The 20,932-nt window shown below is 44.3% G+C and overlaps 1 protein-coding gene across 1 annotated transcript; it reads right to left on the bottom strand.

Annotated features, from left to right (window-relative positions):
• Positions 1-574: 574 nt before the first annotated feature.
• LOC147372091 (olfactory receptor 10P22-like) lies at positions 575-1,504 on the bottom strand. The gene has a single exon (XM_086403956.1). The coding sequence runs from the start codon at positions 1,337-1,339 to the stop codon at positions 575-577; it is 765 nt and encodes a 254-aa protein (XP_086260082.1). The 5' UTR covers positions 1,340-1,504.
• Between the last annotated feature and the right edge of the window lie 19,428 nt (positions 1,505-20,932).

Raw genomic sequence — 20,932 nt, 5'->3', positions numbered from 1 at the left:
GACTGATTTCCTTTAGGATGAACTGGTTGGATCTCCTTGCAGTCCAAGGGACTCTCAAGAGTCTTCTCCAACACCACAGTTCAAAAGCATCAATTCTTCAGTGATGAGCTTTCTTTATAACAAAAATATTAAAACTATTCTCTGCCCTGTTTCCACCCAAGTCAGACCTCCCACCTGGAGTAAAGGCGTTCATGTAGAAGCAGAGGCAACTGACAAGAAAGAGAAAGGTTTGCAGTGAGGAGTCTGAGAGGAAGAAAAGCACTGTCTCCAGAAATCGTAGCCCCAGGAGGGGGCCCTAAGCCTCGGGAAAGACCAAAAGTGCTCAAACATGGCACGAGATGGGCACAGTCACCTTCACTCCTCAGCCTCCACCCAATGCATGTCTCTCCAGCTTTGTACCTAAGAAAAAGTCAGATTAGGGCCAAAAGAACAGGCTGCAGAAGCCAAGCTCTGAGCAACATTGCACTCGAGCTGGGCAGGCTAGGGACCCCGACACACCACTCAGAGCCGGGGCTTCGTCCTCACTCTTCCTTGAAAGTCTCCAAGGATCAGGCCCTCCAACAATGGAAGAGGGTCAAGGACTCCAGAGGTATTTCTTCACGAGCCGCCTCATTGCCCCTGTGACCTCCTTGTTCCTCAGAGTGTAGACGAAAGGGTTGAACATGGGAGTGACAACCGCGTAGAAGAGGGCAAGGATCTGGTCCCTGGTCTGGGAGGAGCCTGCCCCCAGCCTCATGTAGGCAACGATCCCCGTCCCAAAAAAGAGCATGACCACAAATAGGTGGGAGGAACAGGTAGAGAAGACTTTTCGACGTCCCTGGGATGTCGCGACCCCCAGGATGGTGACAAGAATACAGGCATAGGACACTATGATCAGTGAGAAGGGTGTCAGGATAAAGGCTACGGTGACGACAAGATTGCCCACTTCACCCCAAAAGGTGCTGGCGCTGGCCAGACTCAGCACAGGAAGGATGTCACACAGGAAGTGATGGATGATGTTGGTACCGTGGAAGGGCAAAGTAAAGACGAGGATGGAGTAAGTGGTGCTGGTGATGATGCCCGTGAGGTAGCAGGCACCCACCAGACACACACAGGCTCCCGGGTTCAGCAGGGTGCTATAATGCAGCGGCCGGCAGATGGCAGCATAGCGGTCATAGGCCATGGCAGTGAGCAGGCCACATTCAGTGATGCCAAACAGTGAGAAGAAATACATCTGGGTAAAGCAGCTGGCTCGCAGGATGGTGGGGCAGGAGGAGAGGAGGTCGGCCAGCATCCTGGGGACCACAGTCATGGTGTAGAGTATCTCCAACCCGGAGAAGTGGCGCAGGAAGAAGTACATGGGCACGTGCAGGGCAGCGTCGGCCAGGGTGAGGAGGATGATCAGCAAGTTGCCCAGCAGGGTGACCAGGTAGACCAGAAGCACCCCCCAGAACAGAGGGCCCCAGAGGGAACCGTAACCTGAGAACCCCAGCAAAACAAATTCAGTCACTGCTGTGCCATTGCCACCTCTCGTGTCCCCAAGGCCAGACTGGAAGGGGGAGTGAAGGGGGCAGCCTGGCAACAACAGAGGCTCCAGCTGCAGCAGGGAAGGCATGTGGATAGGTCCACAAGACCCTTCCAGGGGTCAGGAGTGGATATATCAGCACCTGGATGGCTGACATTGCCCTCAGGACAGAAGGACAGAAACCAGGGGAGTTGAGGGTGATAGCAGTCCCTCCTTGAGGCTGGAACTGGAAAGACACAGAGGATTGGCTCCACTTACCAAGTTCTGGGTTCTGGGAGCAAAGAGATGGGACAGAGAGAACATCTCCCCTTTGGGAAAGCAGTGGAGGATATGGGCAGAAAGCAGGGTGCACAGACAGAATAAATAAAGCTGGCAGAAGGAGACTGGCAGAAAAATGAATCCAGCAGGAGGCAGGGCTGGAGTGAGAGCAAGAGCGGGAGAGAGAAAGACAAGACACAAGATCAAGGTTTCAGAGAGAAGGCAGGTGGGGCTTTTACTTGCTCCTGAGTCCGCATGGCCCTAGGTCGGCCCTCCCTGCAGCCCAGGAGTGAAGCTCAGTCCCCCAGAGCCTGATTCCCAGAGGAGAGGTGGGGATGGAAACTATCAGGGGAGGCTGAAGAGGGGGAGACGGATCTGTCTGATGACGGGGAACGAGGAAGCAGCAGCTAAGCCTCTCTAATTCCCTACAGTCGGGCCTGGGGGCTGGAGTCCACACCTCAAGGACAAAACAGATACCACAAGGCAAGAGTCTGGGATGTATCCAGGGTCCCTCAGGCAGGCCTGAATGAAACCGGGTTCAGAAATCTTGTGTTCCAGCTCCCCAGCCAGAGTCTACCTGCTGAACTGCCCAGCTCACTGCCCCGGAGGCTGCCCTCTGCCCACTGCCACAATGAGTCCCTAGGCTTCCTCTTTCCAGTGTCTAGAAACCAGGGACAGCACTTTCTCAAAATCCTTTTGTAAGACAGTGCTAATCATTCAAAGAAAAGAAACTACTAAAATAGTAACAGGTCTGACTTCTGCTTGAACTTCCCAACCCACGCCAGGCATCAACTTGCTCCCCAGCTACTGAGGAAGATGTTAGAAAGAGGAAACAGATCTCAGCTGGAATAATGTCACCAACAGTGGGGGAGGGGGGTAACACAAGTGACCAGAGAGGATGCCTCAAACCCTAAGGGCTCAAATAGTAAGGACCAGAGAGAAATTCCAGTCCTTGGAAAGATATGTATCACACAACCAAGAAAGAAGCTTTCTTTGCCACTGGTTCATCTCCTGTTTAGAGTTGTGTTTGTGTGTGTGCGTGCGCGCTCAGTTATTCGGTCGTGACTGACTTTTATATCTCCATGGACTATGGACTTCCAGGCTGCTCTGTCCAGGGTATTTTCCAGGCAAGAATTCTGGACTGGCTTGTGATCTCCTCTTCCATGGTGATAGCTCACAGTGACCAATGTCGGACTGGTGATCTCCAAAGAAGATTTAGCTTCGGGACCAGGGACCAGACTTGATCACTCAGGAGCTTTTGTGCAGCAGAGTTTTATTAAAGTATAAAAAGGGACAGAGAAAGCTTCTGACAGACATGAGAAAGGGGACAGAGAGTGCCCCTCTTGCTAGTCTTAGCAAGAGAGTTATATAATTTTTCAGTTGGTTATTACGCAAATCAGAAGAATGTCTCAAGGTTGTAAAGGTCTTACCAGACCCACCCCCACAATATACATTTTAAGGTAACAGGATTATTCAGAAGGTTCTCAAGAAAAAGAAACATGTCCTCCAGCAGGATACATTGTTGTTATATAATCCTTAGTACAGACTTTAAACTGAGTTGTTGTGTAATCTTTAACTCTGGGCTTAAAGAAAAAAAAAAATATTTTATATGACTAAGACTAAGGAATGTAGAAAAAAATTGTGTCTTTTCCTCCTCCTCAAGAGCCCCAGACCACTTTCTCCTCCTCGGGGACCCCAGACGTCTTATCAACCTACCTAAGAATTGATTCTCTCAATGGTAGTTCAGCCGGGTAAAGAATCCCCCTGCAATGCAGGAGACCCCAGTTCAATTCCTGGGTCAGGAAGATCCCCTGGAGAAGGAAATGGCAACCCACTCTAGTATTCTTGCCTGGAGAATCCCCATGGACACAGGCGCCTGGTGGGCTGCAGTCCATAGGGTCACAAAGAATCGGACACAACTGAGGGACTCAGCACAGCACAGCAGAGTTCTATGAAATCCTCCTAATTCAAGGCAGTCTCTTGTTTATTTGGGTTTTTTCTATTTTAGGTTGTAATACATTTATTTATTAAAAATTCAGGGTTTCCCTAGTGGCACAGGAGATAAGAATCACCTGCCAATGCAGGCGATATAGGTTCAATAGGTCTGGGAAGATCCCACATGCTGTGGAGCAACTAAACCTGTGCCCCACAAATACTGAGCCTGAGTGTATTCCAGCTACTGAAGTCATTGTGCCTAGAGCCTGTGCTCCTCAACAGGAGAAGCCACTGCAAAAAGAAGCCCTCACACCAAAACGAAGAGTAGCCCCTGTTGCCGCAACTAGCAAAAGCTGAGCAAACCAACAAAGACCCAGGGCAGCCAAAAAATAATAATAATAAATTAAAAATAATTTTTGTAAAAAATAAATAAAAGATAATTATTTGTTTAAAAAAAAATTCAAGACTTCCTTGGTGGTCCTAGGGCTAAGAGTCTGCCTTGCAATGCTGAAAACTCAGTACCTGGTAGGGGAACTAAGGTCCCACATGCCACGCAGTGAAGCCAAAATATATTAAAAAAAAAAAAAATTCAAACAACTTAAGTAGATAGTCCACCCTCAAGGAAGGGGAGAATAATCCCCACTCTTTAAGTGTGGGCTGTACATAGAGCTTTCTGGAAAGAAGCAGTAAAAACAGTAACTTTACAGAGTAGCCTGAAAAACACCATTTCATGGTCAAGGTCAACATCAGTAGCATGAAATCAGGTAATAGCGTGCACCTTTGATCTGATGTGAAAGGCACATCACCTCTTGGCTTTCCTCCTAAAACCCATAATTCCAGTCTCTTCATCAGAAAATTTCAATACAGGAGCAGACTACAAAATATCTCACCAGTACTCCTTAAAGCTGTCAAGGTCATCCAAAACAAGGAACCTCTGAGAAACTAAGGAGTACATAACTAAATGTACTGTGGTATCCTGGAAGAGATAAAAGGACATTAGGCAAAAACTAAAGAAATCTAAATAAAACATGGATCGTAGGTAATAATGTATCACAGTTAGTTTACCAATTGTGACAAATGTATCATACTAATTTCAGATCAGATCAGATCAGATCAGTTGCTCAGTCGTGTCTGATTCTTTGCAACCCCATGAATCACAGCACGCCAGGCCTCCCTGTCCATCACCAATTCCCGGAGTTCACTCAGACTCACGTCCATCGAATCAGTGATGCCATCCAGACATCTCATCCTCTGTCATCCCCTTCTCCTCCTGCCCCCAATCCCTCCCAGCATCAGGGTCTTTTCCAATGAGTCAGCTCTTCGCATGAGGTGGCCAAAGTACTGGAGTTTCAGCTTTAGCATCATTCCTTCCAAAGAAATCCCAGGGCTGATCTCCTTCACAATGGACTGGTTGGATCTCCTTGCAGTCCAAGGGACTCTCAAGAGTCTTCTCCAACACCACAGTTCAAAAGCATCAATTCTTCGGTGCTCAGCCTTCTTCACAGTCCAACTCTCACATCCATACATGACCACAGGAAAAACCATAGCCTTGACTAGACAAACCTTTGTTGGCAAAGTAATGTCTCTGCTTTTGAATATGCTATCTAGGTTGGTCATAACTTTCCTTCCAAGGAGTAAGCGTCTTTTAATTTCATGTTACTAATACAGGAAACCAGAAGTAGGGTGTATGAGATTGCAATTTTTCTGTCAATCTAAAACTTTGCAATTTTTCTGTCAATTATCTTTGTAATTTTTCTATCAACCTAAAACTATTCTAAAAGAAATTTTTTATTTTTATAAGTTGATTTATTGACATGGAAAAATATTCACAATGTATTATTAGCTGATAAAAAGCAAAATAAAAACAGCAAAGTGTCCATATAAAACACATATTCAGGTAAATAAATAGAGAGATAATTAAGGTAGACATACACCAAAGTATTAACAATGATACGCTTTGGATGAAATGCTCTTGGAGTGCATAAGTTACATAACTTTTGCTTGTGATTTTTTTAAGTATGTTGTTGACCCACTGATGACACAATAATAAAAATCATATATGAAACATTGAAAAAGATGGAATTTGTTTTAACATGTTTTGGTATTATTAAGTATCTGATTTATTTTCAACCATTTATGCCTATTTATGCCTTTGTAAATGTTTCTTTTTATCAATAGTTTAATTTTTTTAGTCAACAAATCAATGTTTCTGATTGTCAGTGCACATTTTTCACACGTGGGTCATAGAAAGGCTGTGAATAGAACACTTAGGCTGTTTTCAGATTTACGATGTTGAGCATGTCTGAAATTTCCAATTTTAAAAAGTTACCAATAAAAAGCAGGAAGCAGGTGTTATAGAGTCCCATCAATGGACCCAAAAAGGCAGGGTTTGTTTTGTTTTGTTTTTGAGTAGCAGTTTAAATATGGAAGCTGTTGAAATGAGATCACATCGCCTCCGTGTGGTCAATCTCCAAATAACGGCATTATACATGGTCCCTTCTCTGAGCTGTACGGGTGAGGAGATGGTGGAAGGAAGGTGCCTTGAAGATCTTATACTTGTTCAAACTGCAGTCCACAGAGGAGAAAACTGAGATCTAGAAAAGCTCGTTCAGTTCACCCAAGATCGTTCAGTTGAGAGTGGAGCTGAGCGCACCTGACAGGGAGGAGCCCACTCATGTCCCAGGTAGGACGTCTCCATCTAGGCCCACAGGTAGGTCAGGTGATTTCTGCCAGACCAGATTCCCACTCCTGAAATACACCTGCTTGCTGTTCCCCTGCCTGAGAACCTTTCTCCACTTCTGAAGTTTATGTCCTGTCCGCCCTTCCAAACCAAGCACAGACACAGCTTCTCTGAGAAGTCTCTGCTGCTTCTCCCAGAAAAACTATACCCCTCAACAGCCTTCCATGCTGTGTCATCTCAGAACGTAGTGACTTAAAACAAGAAACATTTTATAACTCATGGTTTCTGAGTCAGAAACCCGAGTGCAACTTAGCTAGGTGTCTGGGGCTCCCACAAGCCTGCGGTCAAGATGGCAACCAGGCTCCCCTTGTCCCAAGGCTGCCCTGGGAGAGGGGCTGCTCCCAGCTCACGCCTGAGCTGTTGGCAAGCATCAGGGGCTCACTGGCTGGGAACACCAGTTCCTCACCATCGATGCCAGCTTACTCCATGGGAGCTACCTCCCCTCTGAGTGACTGAGTCAGAGAGTGATGGAGAGAGGGAGAAAGTGAACAAGAGGAAAGTCAGCGGCTTTTTGTAATCTAATCTCAAAAGTGACACCGATTACTTTTGCTGTGCACAATCAGTTAGAAGTTGAGCCCTTAATTTTAGCTCTAACACGTCAGGGTTACAAAAAGACTGTGACAGTGATCTTGCTCACACTCTCCCTCCCTCACTCACTCAGAGGAAAGGCATCTGCCCTGTTGTGAGCCCCATGTAGCAAGGACCTGATGCGTCCATTTACTCAAGAGGAGGGGAAATGATGACACAAGGGCCTGGGCAGCAGGAGGTGGGCTGGCTGGGGGCCAGCCGCAGGGCAGCCTTTCACGTGCATACTGCTCTGCTACAGTAGACATTGCCTGAGCAATGCGGAGTCCAGCCCTGGGTTAAGTAATCACTTTACTTAAATCCCATCATCTGCCTAGGGAACCAGGCATCGTGATTAATTCTTTGCACTTGAGAAGGCTGAGGCTGAGACACACAATAGGTATGACTTGCCAAGGTCCCATTAGTCAGTGGTGGAGCCAGGATCCAAACCCAAGCCTCTGACCCCAAATGCAATGTCTTTTCTACCTTAGCTGCCTGCCCTGACCACCCTCCAAGTCAGACTCTCGGCTTCACCACTCACAAGCTGTGCGACTCTGACCTCTCAGAGACTAGGTTTTCTCATCCATAGAACAAAGACAGTCCCTACCTCACAGGATTGTCGGGAGAATTAAATAACAATACACGGTGTCTGGTGTATAATACAAGTCAGCATTTGGCCACATGAATCAGGGGAGATAGAGACAGTGAGTGAGTTCACCACCTCCATTTCCACCCTACTCTGGAAAGACAATAAAATCAAAACAAAAAAAGCTGCCCAAAAGATACCGAGATGGAAGAAAGTATGGGCCTGAAGGAAACGTGCCTTGGAAGTTTCCGCTTTGAGTGGAGAGGTGCGGGAGGACCTCTGCTCCAGCCTGGAAGACAGGAAGCAGGCTTTCTTCATCATGCCCTGTGGCCTTTCTCAGAACAACATTTTTTTATTCAGGTGAAAATAGAAATAGTTTGATTGCAGTATCTGGAGTGTGTGTGGATGGAAGGACATGAGGAGAGTCAAGGAGAGAGAAAAAGAACTGAAGAAGAATATGAAAAAGAGAAATGGGATCCATGACTGTCAGTCAACCCCACAAAGATTAGAAAATGAAACTGGTCTCAAGTTGCAGCTGAAAACATTAGGTTAGACCCAGAAAGAGGCTTCCCTGCTATGTCAGAAGGTAAAGAAGGCACCTGCAATGCAGGAGACCCCAGTTCGATCCCTGGGTAGGGAAGATCCCCTGGAGAAGGGAATGACAACCCACTCCAGTATTCTTGCCTGGAGAATCCCATGGACAGAGGAGCCTGGTGGGCTACAGTACATGGGGTCGCAAAGAGTCAGACATGACTGAGCGACTTAACGCACTGGTCTAGACCCTGGAAACTAGAACTATAGTGGCCTCCACCCTAGAGATCATGAAAAAACACCTAAGTGTAGGAAATCCATGTACCCTGAAGCCCAGACCTTCCTGAATTTCTAGGGCTGAACTTTGACTTTGTAGGGGAAATGGGGAAGGGAAGATCTCACAGAACTAAGAGCTCCTGAGAGACAGCTTGGGGCAGGAGAAGGCTCTTCAACCCCCTGAGATCCTCTTCGGCTCTACAAGTCTAAGCAGTGTCTTGCATACATCCACATGCAGCTTAATGATTAATAGGTACTTTCTCCTCTGGGTTGCTGTGTAAGTTTTAACTAGTTCCCCAGGGTCAGCCAAAGCTCCCTCAGGCTGGGTCCCCAGTCCCGCAACACCCAGAGCCTCAACAACAATAATGACCTTAAATGAGAAAATGAGAACTTCTCCACAGGTACAATGGTAATCACATCCGCAATAATGCCACAATTGTTTTTGTCCCTCAACATTAAAAAAAAGAAAGAACACAGGGAAATATACCCAGTATTTTGTAATACCCTATAAGGGAAGAGAATCTCAAAAAGATGTGTGTGTGTGTGTGTGTGTGTGTATACTGCTGCTACTGCTAAGTCACTTCAGTCGTGTCCGACTCTGTGTGACCCCATAGACGGCAGCCCACCAGGCTGCCTTGTTCCTGGGATTCTCCAGGCAAGAACACTGGAGTGGGTTGCCATTTCCTCCTCCAATGCATGAAAGTAAAAAGTGAAAGTGAAGTCACTCAGTCGTGTCTGACTCTTTGTGACCCCATGGACTGCAGCCTACCAGGCTCCTCTGTCCATGGGATTTTCCAGGCAAGAGTACTGGAGTGGGGTGCCATCGCCTTCTCCGACCCTACCAGAGTTTGAATCCAGGTCTCCTGCATTGTGGGTGAATTCTTTACCACCCGAATATTTGGGCTTCCCTGGTGGTTCGGGTGGTAAAGAATCCACCCACAATGCAGGAGACCTGGATTCAAACTCTGGTAGGGTAGACCCTCTGGAGAAAGGAATGGCTACCCACTCCAGTATTCCTGCCTAGAGAATTCTATGGACAGACGAGCCTGGAGGGCTACAGTCCATGGGGTCACAAAGAGTCGGACATGACTGAGCAACTAAGCACTGCTGCTGCTGCTGCTAAGTCGCTTCAGTCGTGTCCCACTCTGTGACCCCATGGACTGCAGCCCACCAGGCTCTGCCGTCCATGGGATTTTCCAGGCAAGACTACTGGAGTAGGGTGCCATTGCCTTCTCCGAACTAAGCACTAACCACCTATATATATAATTTCATCACTGTGCTGTACACCTGAAACTAACATGATATTGTAAATCAACTATAATTCATTTTTTAAAATAAATAAGTAAAAAGAAAATTAATAGTTTGCAGCCTAGCAATGAACAGAGCACTTCAGCAATTTCACGATCTCATTTGGTCCTCACCTCAAACCTAGAGATAGGCCTCGCATGTATTACTGCTGTGTTTTAATGACAGGAAAACTAAGGAGCCATGTGACTGCAAAGTCACTTGGCCAACAAGGGTGGAGCTGAGACTTGAAACCTAGAAGTCACACCCCAGGTTCCCAGTCCAGGACATCCTAATACACCATCCAGTCCTGCCTATCTTGAAGACCACCCCACCTCCTACCAGCTCTGTCCCCACATCTGTGAGTTGTCCTCTGAAAGTCCAGCTCCTTCCAACATCAAGAGGCCACAGTGTCCTACACAGCAACCGAGGAATAGCTGACCTCCTCTAAGAATCCCCTTATCTTCTCACATCCTACCCCCTCACCACTCAGCTGGCATCTGGGACAAGAACACAGGCATCCTTTGGGGGTGGGGGGGTGGGCATTAGTCCCTGCCCACAGTCCTTACTATGCTTCTATAACTTCATTCACCACTCTGCCTAAGAACTTCCAGAGCTAAGGGGAGACTTGCTGTTTACATTTATTAATTTTGTGTTTTGTTTCTTGTTGCACAGCATAAATAGCTTACTAAGACATATCAAACAAACCCCCCTCAAAAAAAGCTAAAATTAAAAGTAGGAGCAATAGAAATAAAGAGAAAAAAATAAAATTTTAAAACAGAAAAAGAGGTAGGGATATAAAATAGAGTCAGGAATGAAACTAAAAAATGCCAACTATAAGACTCATGCCCTTCCTAAGGGTGGGTCACAAGTTTGGCTCAAAACTGTTTAGCTGTCAACCCAAAAAGGAAAGTCTGGTTAGTTCCAGAGTCTACAATGTCCGTGAGATAAAACAGAGACAGACTGCTTGGGGCACCACAACTATTCCTGGAGCTAAGACCAGACAGAAGCTTCTCCGAAGCATATCCCTAGACAGATGACTGTGGTTCGCATCCCCACAGTTTCTTTAAAAGTGAGTTTGTTGGTATGGCTTCTAACAGCTCAGTACAGGGAATACCATGACACCAAAGGACACTGGCCATGGTGAGAGGGACTGGGTACACCACGTACCCTGCTCTGTCCCCATGGAGCTCGATGTAGGGCAGGATTTCTCAATCTTGATGTGCCTGACATTTGGGGCCAGGTCATTCTTTGCTGTGAATGACTGCCGTTGCCTTACAGCCTTGGCCTCTGTCCACTAGATGCCAGTAGCACCCTTCCCCCAGCTGTGACAAACAGTGTCTCCAGAGGTAGGCAAATATCGACTGGCCCCAGTTGAGAACCACTGATCCAAGGGTAGAAATCACTGCTTCTGTTTTCTTTTTTTTTTGTTTGTCTATTTTGCTATGTCTTAGTTGCAACACACAGGACCTTCCATTGTGGCATTTGGACTCTAGTTGTGGCTTGGGTTTAGTCATTCTGCAGCATGTGGGATTTTAGTTCCCCAACCAGGAATTGAACCTGTGGACCCCTGCATCGCAAGGCAGATTCTTAACCACTGGACCACCAGAGAAGTCCCTTCTATTTTCTTTTTAGTGTGGGGGAACAAAGAGGAACCTGGTTTTTTTTCCCCTGCTTTTTTTTTTTTTCCCCCATTGGAGGTAATTGCTTACCTAGATAATCTTTGGCATTTTTAATTTTTGAATTAAATATTTTTACATTGGGTGTAAACCAAACTTATGAGATGCTTAAGTTGATTTAATCACATTATTTTTGTAATATATATGCCAAATATATGCATACATATATATATATATATATATGTCTTTTAAAACTTTTTATTTTGTATTGGGGTATAACTGATAAACAATGCTATGACAGTTTCAGGTGAACAGCCAAGGGACTCAGCCATAGGTATACATGTATCCATTCTCCCCCAAACTCCCCTCCCATCCAGGCTGCCACATAACAGTGAGCAGAGTTCCCTGTGCTATATAGTAGCTCTTTGTTGGTTACCCATTTTAAATATAGCAGTGTATACATATCCATCAGGAACTCCCTAACCATCCCTTCCTTCCCCTCTTCCTTCCCCCAAGCAACCTTTCTAAGTCTGTAAGTCTAAATCTGTGAGTCAGTCCATTTCTGTTTTGTAAGTTCATTTGTATCATATCTTTTTAGATTCACATATAAGGGAGGCCAAGAGGAAACTACTTTTATTTTTATTATTTTTTACAGTTTTATTGAGGTCTAATTTATGGACCATAAAATCCACTCATATAAAATACAAAGTTCTGGGACTTCCCTGATGGGGGGATTTCCCAATGCTGGGAGCCTGCCCAATTCAGGGGGCCCAGGTTTGATCCCTGGTCAGGGAAGTAAGAGCCCGAATGCTACGCAGCACAGCCAAATAAAATAAATAAATAAATAATTTAAAATATATAGTTTTAAAAAATAAAGTACACAATCCCATGGGTTTTAGTATACTCACAGCATCATTTAACCACCACACACATCACTTCAAAAAGTTACTCTGTACCCCTTAGCCATTGCTTCCCTTTCTTCCCTCCTCCCAGTATCTCCTGGACAGATTTGCCTCTTTTAGATATTTCATATAAATAGAACCATGGAGCAGGCGGTGTTTTGTGTCTGGCCTCTTTCACTTAGCATGTTTTCAAGGTTCATCCATGTTGTAGCATGAATCATTACTGATATCTTTTTGTGGCCAAATAATATTCCATTGTATGGATATGTCATATTTTATTTATCCATGTATCAGTTTAAGAGTACTTGGGTTCTTTACACTTTGGGGCTACTATGAATAACTTTGCTACAAACTCTCACGTACAAAAAACTTTTTTAATTATAGATGATTTACATTGTTAGGTTCAGGTGTAGAACAAAGTGATTCAGTTATACATACATATCTATTTTTTTCAGATTCTTTTCCCTTTTATGTTATTATAAAATACTGAGTATAGTTCCCTGGTGTACAATGTTTTGAGAGGATATATGTTTCCATTTCTCTTTGGTATATACATAGGAATGAATGGTTGATACGGAGCTCTTTGTTGTTTTGTTATTGCTGTTATTTTAAAAAGGAAGATGTATTTGTTTATATTCATTTTTTTAGATCCTATGTATAAGTGATAACATGATATTTGCTTTTCTCTGACTTACTTCGCTTAGTATGATGGTCTCCAAGGTCCATCCATATTGGGTGGCTACAATCTTAAAATATTGTCGCTGATTATTTGATCAATGCCCTGATGATAAGGGCTTTCCTCACTGACAATAAAGACAAGCCTGGTGAGCGGGGCTTCTCGGGGATCTTCCAGAAAGGTCAAATAGTGACAGCTCTTTGGGGAGTGCTTCAGGAGCCAGGCAGGACTGGAGTTGCTTGGGTGAGGAGTGAGGTCACAGGTTTTTGTGATATTAGTAAAATGGTCCATTAGACTGACATTCATGATTCCCCATTGTTTTTAGTGCCTTTCTTGAAAGGGGAAATGCAGTTTTCACAGTTTTGAAACATTCGGAACCATGAATTAACTTTCTAGAAATGTCATAACTGACTGCAACTATCTACAACCCACGTGTGGCAGGCAAGGCCACCCAAAGGGTGAGAGAGGACTAGTCTTCCATTTCTCAGACTGTGGGTGTATCAGAAAACGAAGAAATGCCAGAACAGAGTTACTGAAACATTGGTGCATTTTTTATGTTTATTTTTAACCAACCTAAACTTTGAATATCATCAATAAATGCAAAGACAGTGTGACCTTATTAGGCAATAATAGCAAAGTCCTTTACCGGAGGTCTTTCATGAACACAAGCCCCAGGCCATGTAACTTCCCTGGTTCCCTGAGTGATAATAAGACTCTTCCTTTCTGTCCTACTGTGGATTTCTCTGCTCCCTGTGGGAGTAAGGGAGTGAAAATTCAGATAAGTCAACCTCAAGTTCTCTCTTACCAGGAAAGCAGCAGCATCTCAGTAGATTAAAGTGATGCCTCCTCCAAGCAAATCCAAGGAGGTCAGAAGAAGGTCATCCTCCCCCATCCATGACCATGTCTCAGCCCCTGCCAGCATTCTCCCACCTCTCCAGGCTTCCCTAGGGGAAAAAAGTCACTCCTATTGCTATAACGGAGATTTACACCATTCCTTTTCTGTCTGGCCTGGGCACTCTGCACAGAGCAGTATAGAATAAGAAGACTTGATGTGCTGCCTTAACTCATTCCTTGAATAAGGAGCCCTTAAAACCCAAGACTTAAGCAGAAAAAGTTTCTTGTGGAGATTTCCTCTTTCTCCACCCATGTTCAAGCTTCAGATTTTAGCCTTTTAGCCAAATGTTAATAAAAGTTTTCCCCTACCAGATTTTACCAGATCCAAAGTGGGGAGGAGTTCTCTGATTTCATGAATGGAGTATGCTGTAGGCAATTTTTTCACAAGTTACCTAAAAAGTAAGCACACCTCACTATACTGCTGCTAAGTCGCTTCAGTCGTGTCCGACTCTGTGCGACCCCATAGACAGCAGCCCACCAGGCTTCCGGGTCCCTGGGATTCTCCAGGCAAGAACACTGGAGTGGGTTGCCATTACCTTCTCCAGTGCATGAAAGTGAAAAGTGAAAGTGAAGTCGCTCAGTTGTTTCCGACTCTTCAAGACCCCATGGACTGCAGCCTACCAGGCTCCTCCGTCCATGGGGTTTTCCAGGCAAGAGTACTGGAGTGGGGTGCCAACACCTCACTATAACAAGGATTAATTTTTCTCTCAAGTCAATAAAATCTGATTCCATATTAAGAAGGCATATATTCCCCCTAAGGTTCAGATTTGGATTCTATTCCTAGCAAAATGCTAATCTATGCTAGGGACACAGGACTTCTTAACAAGCCTTAATGAGCTCTGCTGGGTCACACAGCCCTCCTAGGTCAGGGGCCAGCTTCAAGTTCCCATCCTCAACACTCTCCTCTGAGAGAAGAAAAAGGGAGAACTCAGTAAAAAGAACTACCTGGGGAAATTCCCTGGCAGTTCAGTGGTTAGGTCTCTGTGCTGACAGTGCAGGGGGCACTAGTTCAATCCCTCGTCAGAGAACTAGGATCCTGCAGTGCTCACGGCATGGTCAAAAACAAACAATCTGGCTTTGACTGCAGCTTTACTCTAATCTTCCACATCTTGATATTTACTAGGCAGAATAATAACAGCCACACGGTAATATTGTAACTCGGGGTGATGCAAGTGGTTTACAATGCACTCTCGCTTGCATTTCTTCATTTGAGCCTCATCTGAGAGGTAGGCATGACATGTTTTTCCCATGGAACAAATGAAGAAACTAAGGCTCAGATAAATGACAGGCTACGTAGCCTGCACACGGTAGAATGGTAACTAAATGCAGAATTTCAGCCTCACAGTTCAGTGCTTTTTATATAACATGTCAGTTGCTTATAAAGTGTTACTTCTTCAATATTGTTGTGTCTGTTTTGGATGTGTGCCTTCATCTTCTTATGCAAATTGTTAAAAATAAGAATATATGTTACTATCTTGGGACTTCCCTGGTGGTCTAGTGGTTAAGACACTGCACTTCCACCATGGGGGTCAAGGGATCAATCCCTGGTTGGGGAACTAAGATCCTGCATGCCACAAGGTCTGGCCAGAAAAATTAAATTTAATTTAAAATAAATAAATAACGATGTTATCTGAAGATGAGGACAACAGCAAAAGGAAAAAAAAGGAGAGCTCAGTACTTCTTAACAAATATAGTTGGCATGCTAAGTCATATCTGATGGCTTCCAGTACTTTTGCTGTGAAATACTAAAGCATCATATTGGAACATGAGAGAGTGCACACAGAAGTTGTGCAACAAATATGTGTAATGAGAAGAGCACACTGGGTTGCTGGAGGGCACACACTCTTCTTGTCACTCTCCCTGTGCTTCTTGAGAGTTCCTTGTGACCAGAGGACATCTAAGGGAAAGTCTGCCAACTGCACTATAAAGCTGGGCATTCTAGCAGAGCCACACCTTCTAAAGGTGAAAATACTGCTCAGAGTTGCCAAGAATGATGTTTGCACTAGACATTCTAACCCCTACTCTAACTCTGAGCCTCGCCTCATTCCTGAAGCTAAGGGCCCAGCCCCAGTCCCTGCCCTAACACCAGGAATTGTCTCATCTGATCCTCTGGCCTTGACTCATACTCACTGACCAGGCCTCTGTCTATCTCGCCTACCAGTTCCATCCAGGTTCACCTCATGCCTCACTGACTCGGTTTGATCCTTGCTGGACTCCATTTGGGCTTAATTAGCCATGCCCAGGCCCAGGCCCCAGGCAGCTCTTGTTTGACCCTGCTGTGAGGTGCTAAGTCTGTACATCTGCCCATCTAGGTACCCCTTAAATGGAGGCCTTGCCGCCACTCCTTCCTGAAATCAACCTCTGGAATGTCCAGGCCTCCCCAGAGAGCACTGCCTCTTGGAGGAACCAAGGGGACCAAGGACCCTGAACTCACAAGCTCCATCTCCCTTTTCAGCCAATAAAGTGGTCTCTTAAGACAGAGCTTTTCAATGTACATACAGACACAGATACGTATGTGAATGACCTGGGGATCTTGTTCTAAATGCATATTCAGTAGGTCTGGGGTGGAACCTAAAACTCTTCATTTCTAACAAATGCCCCAGTGAAACCAATAATGTTGGCTTTCAGAGCTAGGGGCACTTTGAGGACCAGGGTTAGACACACTAAGTCGTGTCTGATTCTTTTCTGTCCCCATGGTCTGTGGCCCGCCAGGCTCCTCTGTCCTTGGGATTTCCCAGGCAAGAATATATAGCAGAACCCACTGGAGTGGGTTGCCATTTCCTTCTCCAGGGCAGCTTCCCAACCTAGGGATCAAACCTGGGTGTCCTGCATTGCAGGCAGACATTTTACCACTGAGCCACCAGGGATTCCAGGGTTCTAGAATACTGATTACTGTGGTATTGCAAAATTAAAAACAAACAAACAACAACCACAGCAACAGCAACAACAAAAACAAACAGTTCACAGAATCTGGAGTGTGTCACTGCGTATTTTGTTTTTGCACTAATCACGTGCAGCACTGCTTTATCTTTCACTTAAAAGTTTCCTATAAGTGTGTTTTGTTTCCTACTCATGCATCAGTTCCTTTACAGCGCTCATCCATTCTGCAAACTGTGTTGGTGCTACAGGAAATTGTAAGACCATCCCTGTGTTCAACAGGCCTTTACAGGTAGACAGATCTGTAAACTGGTATCTTCGGTGCAATGTGATGAGTATAATAATAGTATTAATATCTGTATATAGTATAAGGAAAAAGAGGCCTAGAATCACATCAGGTCAGGGACTCATCAGGAAAGCCATACTAGGCAATGAAGAGCCTGAGGTGAAATCTAACCAAAGAAAGGAGCAACCCCAGTGTGGTGCAAGGGACCTGTCTGGCAGAGGGAGAAACAGCCCAGAAGTGGGGGATGGGGGTGGGCTGGGAGGAAGCCTCAGAGAAGAGGCTGCGGTTTCTTTCCATCAAGGGCCGATCACAGAGGGCCTTGTCTACCACGTTAAGGCACTTGGACCTTATCCAGCAGACAATGAAAAAACTATTCAGATTTTTAAATAAGGGTGTGACATGGTCATGTATGTGTTTTTGGTAAAGCATATTTGGTAACAGTGTGGAGAATGGATTTCAAGATGCCAAACTAAAAACCTAAAGGGAGGGAGGCTCAAGAAGTAGGGGATATTCGTATACTTACACCTGATTCACATTGTTATATAGCAGAAGCCAATACAATGTTGTAAAGCAATTATCCTCCAATTAAAATTTTTTTTAAAAAGAAGGAGGGGGAACCCATTAGGAAACAGTTTTCATGGTCTAGAAACCAATGATGGGGGCTTGAACAAAAGCCCTGGTGGTTGGAATAAGAAACAGAAGACAGATTCAAGATATGTTTAGAAGGTATTTGGAAATACATGGCAAGATTTTGTGGTTTATTGAATGCGGATGGGGGCAGTGAACAGGAGGGTGAAGAATGACTCCCAGTGGTTGGCCTGGGGCAGTTTCACTGCATCCAACCAAATCCAAGAGCACAAGAAGGCTTGCTTGTCTGGAGTTCAGGACCAGATCCAACCTCTATGCTAATGGGTTTCAAATATTTATCTCCAGCTTAAAATGTTCTTCAAAGTTCTAGATTCATATATTTAAAATCAGCATGCTAAAACCAAATTCACCATCTTCAAAAGACAACATCTCCTTATTCTGATAAATTGAATCCAGTGACCCGAGTCAGAGCCCTCAAAGTAATCCACTAAGAATTACAAATGCTTAGTGGCTGCCAAGGGCTCTTGGAGAGTTAATGTTTAATAGGTACAGAGTTTCAGTTGGGAAGATCAAAAAGTTCTGGAGGTGGGTGTTAGGTGATAGTGGCGCAATAATGGAAAAGAACTTAATGCCACTGAACTATACACTTTAAAATGGTTTAAACAGTTACTTTTGTGTTATACTTAGTTTACCAAAACTTTTAAAATGAAAAAGGGAATTAAATACCTTCTTATAGATCTCCTCCTCTCTGCCCCCACCACTGTTGTTCCAAATATTATCCCTTCACTGGACCATAGCAAATCCTCTCTGAACTGGTCTCCCTGCCTCCAATCTTTTTTCCTTAAATCAGTCATCAGAGAGATGTTTCCAACAAGTCAATCAGATCATATGACTGATTCCCATTACCTATAGAATAAGATCTAAACCCCTTTGATTGGCAGAGAAAGCTCTCAATGGCATGAACCTTTTCTCAATGATATAGACCCTTTATTCATCCATATGATAGATCATACGGTTGAGTGGTCCCTGAGATAGGCACTGGAAATGGCCCCAAGGACATCACCATGAAGAGGAAAATATGCTCTCTGACTCTGTAGAGCTATCTCAACAGAGAAAACAGCAGATTTTTTTTCTTATAAATTTTTTTTATTTTATTTATGTTTGGTTGCACTGGATCTTCGTCACTGCCTCAGACTTTTCTCTAGTTGCGATGCGTGTGCTTGTCACTGGGGTGGCTTCTCTTGTTGCTGCACAGGGGTTCAGAGGTTGTAGCGAATGGACTTAGTGGCCCCATGGCATGTGGGATTTTTTCCAGGACCAGGGATTGAATCTATGTCCCCTGCATTGGCGGGCAGATTCTTAACCACTGGACCACCAGGGAATTCCCAGATTTTAAAATATAGACAAATTTTTTTAAATTATAAATTGTGATTAATCTATTGGTAGTGGATGATGTTGTTGTTATTATTGTTTTGGTCTTGGCATGTGGGATCTTATTTCCCTAACCAGCCAACCAGGGATAGAACCCATGAACTCTCTGCTCCCTGCAGTGGCAGCAGAATCCTAACCACTGGACCACCAGGGAATTCCCTATTGGTCATTTTTTGACATACATGTTTTCAGTATTTACTACTTGCCAGGCTGGAAATGTGATGAGGGAAAAAAGACACAGTTCTTGTTCTTATGGAATGTATTAACAGAGACTAATTAGATAGTAGTAAGAATACACAGAGAACTATACAAAAGAGGCTTTAATGACCCAGATAACCATGATGGTGTTGTCCCTCACCTAGAGCCATACATCCTAGAGTGCAAAGTCAAGTGGGCTTTAGGAAGCATTACTATGAACAAAGCTAGTAAAGGTGATGAAATTCCAGCTAAGTTATTTCAAATCCTAAAAGATGATGCTGTTAAAGTGCTGCACTCAATATGCCAGCAAATTTGGAAAACTCAGCAATGGTCACAGGACTGGAAAAAGTCAGTTTTCATTTCAATACCAAAGAGTGTTCAAACTACAGCACAATTATGCTTATTTCACATGTTAGCAAGGTAATGACCAAAATTCTTCAAGCTAGGCTTCAACAGTATGTGAACAGAGAACTTTCAGATGTACAAGCTGGATTTAGAAAAAGCAGAGGAACCAGAGATAAAATTGATAACATCTGATGGATCATAGAAAAAGTAAGGGAATTCCAGAAAAACTTCTACTTCTGCTTCATTGACTATGCTAAAGCCTTTAACTATGTGGATCATAACAAACTGTGGAAAATTCTTAAAGAGATGGGAATACCAGACCACCTTACCTGCCTCCTGCAAAACCTGCATGCAGGTCAAGAAGCAACAGTTAGAATCAGACATGGAATAATGGACTGGTTCATAATTGGGAAAAGAATATGTCAAGGCTGTATATTGTTACCCTGCTTATTTAATTTATATGCAGAGTTCAGTTCAGTTCAGTCACTCAGTCACGTCTGACTCTTTGTGACCCCATAGACTGCAGCACACCAGGCTTCCCTCTCCATCACCAATTCCCGGAGCTTACTCACACTCATGTCCTTTGAGTCAGTAATGCCATCCATCCATCTCATCCTCTGTTGTCCCCTTCTCCTCCCGCCTTCAATCTTTCCCAGCATCAGGGTCTTTTTCAAATGAGTCAGTTCTTTGCATCAGGTGGCCAAAGTATTGGAGTTTCAGTTTCAGCATCAGTCCTTCCAATGAATATTCAGGGCTGATTTCCTTTGGGATTGACTGGTTTGATCTCCTCGCAGTCCAAGGGACTCTCAAGAGTCTTCGCCAACACCACAGTTCCACAGTTCAAAAGCATCAATATATGCAGAGTATATCATGTGAAATGCTGGGCTGGATGAATCACAAGCTGGAATCAAGATTGCTGGGAAAAATAACAATCTCAGATAAGCAGATAATACCACTCTAATGGCAGAAAGCAAAGAGGAACTAAAGAGCCTCTTGATGAAGGTGAGAGAGGAAAATGAAAAAGCTAGCTTAAAACTCAACCTTTAAAAAAAAAAAAAAAGATCATCACATCCAGTCCCATCACTTCACGGCAAATAGATGGGGATAAAGTGGAAACAGTGACAGATTTTATTTTCTTGGACTCCAAAATCACTGCAGACAGTAACTGCAGCCATGAAATTAAAAGATACTTGTTCCTTGGAAGAAAAGCTATGACAAATCTAGACACAGTATTAGAAAACAGAGACATCACTTTGCTGACAAAGGTCCATATCATCAAAGGGATGGTTTTTCCAGTAGTTTTTCATATACTTATATGAAAGCTGGACCATAAAGAAGGCTGAGCACCAAAAAATTGATGCTTTCAGGGACTTCCCTGGTGGTTCAATGGTTAAGACTCTGTGCTTCCACTTCAGGGGGCACAGGTTCAATTCCTGGT

This window comes from Bos grunniens, chromosome 5 (assembly GCF_055505025.1).
Source record: "Bos grunniens cultivar Pamir isolate PY7600 chromosome 5, Bosgru_T2T1.0, whole genome shotgun sequence".
Classification (NCBI taxonomy): Eukaryota; Metazoa; Chordata; class Mammalia; order Artiodactyla; family Bovidae; genus Bos; species Bos grunniens.
The sequence above is the reverse complement of the archived record's forward strand: the minus strand, read 5'-3'. Positions and strand labels throughout refer to the sequence as shown.